This window comes from Cyprinus carpio, unplaced genomic scaffold, assembly GCF_018340385.1.
Source record: "Cyprinus carpio isolate SPL01 unplaced genomic scaffold, ASM1834038v1 S000006750, whole genome shotgun sequence".
Lineage (NCBI taxonomy): Eukaryota > Metazoa > Chordata > Actinopteri > Cypriniformes > Cyprinidae > Cyprinus > Cyprinus carpio.
Window position 1 is genome coordinate 93,556 of NW_024879349.1, and position 4,528 is coordinate 98,083.

A 4,528-nucleotide genomic window follows, 5' to 3' on the forward strand; every position below is an offset into this window, starting at 1 on the left:
TCCCATCATGCATCATGCATCATGTTGTGGAAATAAATCGCTAGACTTTTTGCCAAGATCGTGAGAGGTCATGGAAACCTTTCTAATGTAAGTTAAATATTAATAATAATTAAATATTACATATAATTTGGTAGTAAAACAAAGTGCTACACGTTGTGTTGGTGCAAAGGTGAGTAGCCTATATTTATTTTGTATATCATTTGCAACTGCTATTTATCACTTAATTAGAAGCACCAGAAATTAAAGTGTGTCCCATCAGGTAATGAAAAGTTGTACACACACTAGTGGTCTTCATCCTCACTTGAACACTTGGGCCAAACATAGGAAATACGTCATATAAGTAGTCAAGTGATCAAGTGCAAAGACCGCAAGTGTGGGTATTTGGACAAGGCAAAAGCATCTCAGTTCGGCTGCTGCCATCTTGATAAAAATGACATCATTTGAGACAGAGTCTGCGTAGTAGAGATTCGTGTTGGAGCCAGAGTCTGCGCAGTAGTGTCGTAAGGTGGAGCCGTGGTATCAAACTCCTGCCCAAACTCCTGCAGACCCATAACGACATGCCCCGGTTTTATAGCATGAAATTACTAGCTAAAATCATACTTATCACAAAACGAACAATTGAACATATATCAACGTGATATAAAAACTACCTTAAATGACAAAAAAAAACAACAACAACAAAAAAACTTTTTTCGGAATATTGTATTGGAAGTGTATTTAATTTTTTTTGCACTCAAGTCCCATTCAGGGAAGTCGTGGCCTAATGGTTAGAGAGTTGGACTCCCAATTGAAGGGTTGTGAGTTCGAGTCTCGGGCCGGCAGGAATTGTGGGTGGGGGAGTGCATGTACAGTTCTCTCTCCACCTTCAATACCATGACTTAGGTGCCCTTGAGCAAGGCATCGAACCCCCAACTGCTCCCCGGGCGCCGCAACATAAAATGGCTGCCCACTGCTCCATATATATATATATATATATATATATTTTTTTTTTCAAATAAAATAATGTAGTTTTTTAAGAATTCAAAATAAACTGATTTTGGAGTTTGACAATGAACAACCATGCTTGGGACGGCCCACATAAATGACCAAAAATGCTTTACATGTCTTGAAATAATAATTTCTAAACATAAAACATTAACTGCCAGTCTTTATTCACCTGTTTCTTGTTGTTTATCATTTTAATTATTTAAAGTAAATAGTGTAAATTACATCGCTAATGTCATAGAATAGCACATTGTAATGCAGTGTTACAATGCGCCCCATCTCCGCAACTGGAATTTAAAAACTAGTTAGTGTCTTCTGATAGTTATCAAAGCATTAAAAAACGATCTGAGCTGATAAATAACAGTGGAGATTAAAATAATAGCAGATTTGTCTAATTTTAAATGAATAATAAAAACTGAGATGAAAAATTTCTTCAAAAGATTCTATATATATATATATATATATATCTATATATATATATAATATATAATGTTGATGGTAACTGATAAATACTGTAATTTTTGTTATGTTACCATGAGTGGAAATATTTAAACCACATGTGTTACATCTAAAACCTCACAACACTTTGCACACAGCACACCCCACACAAAATAAAAAGCAAAAAATACAACAATTGCGCAAATGTTTATAAATGTTTACTAATCAATTCACAGAAATAAAAACAAAATAGCTTGTTCAAAGTATATTTAAAAATGGTTTAATTGAGGCTTGTTCAGTACATTTCATAAACTGAATACAGGAGTTTGTAACAGTAATTGTTGTCTACCAAGTAAAAATCAAAAATAGACCAATAACATCAGTATTTCCTCAGCAGTTCTGATTCATTCGTTCATTCCCTTTAGGAGTGATATTTAAACATTAAAGGAGGCAACATTTTTTTTTTAAACTGTACACTAACACCTTTAATCACACCTAAAACAGTTGTTGTCATACAGAGCACATGTGGACCTTTGTTTTGAGAAACTTGCTGCTGTGTATTTTAATTCATTAACAGACAGCAACATCAAGATGAACATGGTAAACAGATCAATTGCTTTAATTACGGAACACTGTAAGGTATAGGAGCATATTCTAAAAAAATAAATAAATAAAACAAACAAAACAAAAAAAAAACTTAAGCTGTGAAGCCTATTGGTATTAAACTTTGTGGGCAGTCCATTTACCACACTACTGGGCCACAGTTATTAAGCCATTCACATAATTAAGTAAAAGTCCATCCAGTGGCCAGCCAGGATGTCTTTTAGAGTGGATCATATGACTTTAGATTGCTTTGAAATATTGACCTCACAATGAATACAAGCACAGTGTGTTTCTATGAGCAAAAAGTCATTTCTGCTGTTTGCATACCCCAAAAAAGCAATCCTTTCGAGGAGGGTGTCCTTTGTGTCATAGGTTTGTGTTGTTTTTCACATCATTCGGCAACAGTTCAAACAGCCAGCGGGTGACCTTGGTCTCTTCTGTAAGGATGCTCGAGTAGCGGTCTCAAATACTTCCCGAACCCCCTCTTTCGTTTTGGCAGAGCACTCTATGTAGTCGTGCGCTCCGATGCGAGCAGCCATGGCGCGTCCGTCCTCCGTTCTCACTGGCTCCTGTTTTATTCTCGACAGTTCACTTCTCACATTGTCATCGCTCCGCAAATCTTTCTTATTCGCCACCAAAATTATGGGCACATTTGGACAGAAGTGTTTCACTTCCGGCACCCACTTTTCTGGAATGTTTTCCAGAGAGTCTGGGCTATCCACAGAGAAGCACATCAGGATGACATCGGTGTCCGGATAGGATAAGGGTCTCAGTCGGTCGTAGTCCTCCTGCCCCCGCAGTGTCCCATAAAGCTAGCTGAACTCGTTTGGAGTCCACTTCAATGTCTGCGACGTAGTTTTCAAAAACGGTGGGCACGTAAACCTCTGGAAATTCATCTTTGCTAAAAACGATTAACAGACAAGTCTTCCCCACATGCCCCCAGTCCCCAACCACCACCAGCTTTTTTACGAATACACGCCATCAAGTGACGACCTGAGAGTAGCGAAATAACGCTTACAGCAGCAGGGTTAAACATGAAACCAAGATGTGTCAGTACCGACTTTATAAGCTCGCTGTGAGTTCTTAATATAGCAGTCCAATCAGTTTGAGGGAGTGCCTCTGATCTCACTCTCTTTCCACATGACTCATGAGACCATCTCTTTCGGTACAGTTTTCACTGAGCACAATCACTACCTGTAAAATAATAATAATAATAATAATAATAATAATAATAATAATAATAACATATACATAAATATAAATAAATAAATATATTAATATATATATATATATATATATAATATATATATATATATAATATATATTTTGACAGTTGTAGAGTTTGACCTGGCTCATATGAACCATTCTGTGATTGTAAGTTTATAAGATTTTTGGAAGTTTCAGTGGTCTGTTAGGCGAACCGTAAATCCGATCAGTCGAATAGGGGTTGCACCAACTGAATTTTAAAACACAAAACTTTCATTTTTTTAAATAAACAGACTTATATTTTTGTTTTTTATTTAATTTTTAAAGACAGAGTTAGCCTACTTTAATCCTGTTGCTCCAGTACTAAACATTTTATTTAAATTTTAGGGCAGTGTTTAAACGGGCAGGCTGCTCTGTCACCAGCAAAGGTGGCCACTCTCTGCAGCGAATCGCACCTGTTGTTCCCTTCGATACTTCATGTGTAACGTAGACTAACCCAGAGCCGTTGAAAAAACAGAGTTGCGAGAATGCCATAGGAAATTTAGAATGCGGAAGTAACGCGTGTCGTGGAGCAGCCAATAGTTCCAAACACTGATAGTTCCAGCGCTGAACTTCACACATTTTCAATGTTTTCTGAAGTACGCTCGCTGGTAAATTGATGAAATTACTGTATTTTCGACATTTGAACGCATTGCATTCCGACCTCCTCAATGAATCTATATAATAGATGTATTTTATGTAGCCAGCTTTATTAATGTTTATTGGAGGTAGGTAGACTCTTAATTACTGCTAGCTTAGGTAACAAACACTTAACTAATATTAGCTACCGTAATCTGATATTGGGCTACATTTACCTCAAATTTTCAAGTTCGTTGGCATACAACGTTTAATATCGTCGGTTTGTTAGATTTGTTGGTTGAAGTGATTAACACTTGTTTTGCGACCGTATTAGTACACCTGATTTACAATTAACTTTAGCTAGCTTTTACTAGAATTTTTTGTTTTTTATTTATTTTTGCTACCTCAACTAGATAACATGGCTAAGCTTGTATCTAGCAAGGTTGTTCCTTGGTTAATTTAGTCATTGAAGTTATACACATGAAACTAGAATACATCTTTGTAAATATTAAGTATTTTTGGATGACATTTCAAAATTTTTATTTCACTTTTTTTCTCTCTTTTAGGAGGTGAAAAACACACAGTCTAAACCAAGACTTAAACTTAGATAAAGTATTGTCAGTAATTGAAGTTCCAGCGTCGAACAGGTGGGATTAATTTGCAAAGCCATACACTGTAA

General features: G+C 36.1%; 1 protein-coding gene across 1 annotated transcript; it reads right to left on the reverse strand.

Annotated features, from left to right (window-relative positions):
- Positions 1 to 2,341: 2,341 nt before the first annotated feature.
- Positions 2,342 to 2,949, reverse strand: LOC122144687 (rho-related GTP-binding protein RhoB-like). Its single transcript, XM_042755822.1, has one exon. The coding sequence runs from the start codon at positions 2,757 to 2,759 to the stop codon at positions 2,412 to 2,414; it is 348 nt and encodes a 115-aa protein (XP_042611756.1). The 5' UTR covers positions 2,760 to 2,949; the 3' UTR covers positions 2,342 to 2,411.
- Positions 2,950 to 4,528: the final 1,579 nt, after the last annotated feature.

Bases quoted from the DNA above. Each gene is read 5' to 3' on its own strand.
- LOC122144687 (XM_042755822.1), bottom strand. From the start codon at position 2,759: ATGTGCTTCTCTGTGGATAGCCCAGACTCTCTGGAAAACATTCCAGAA.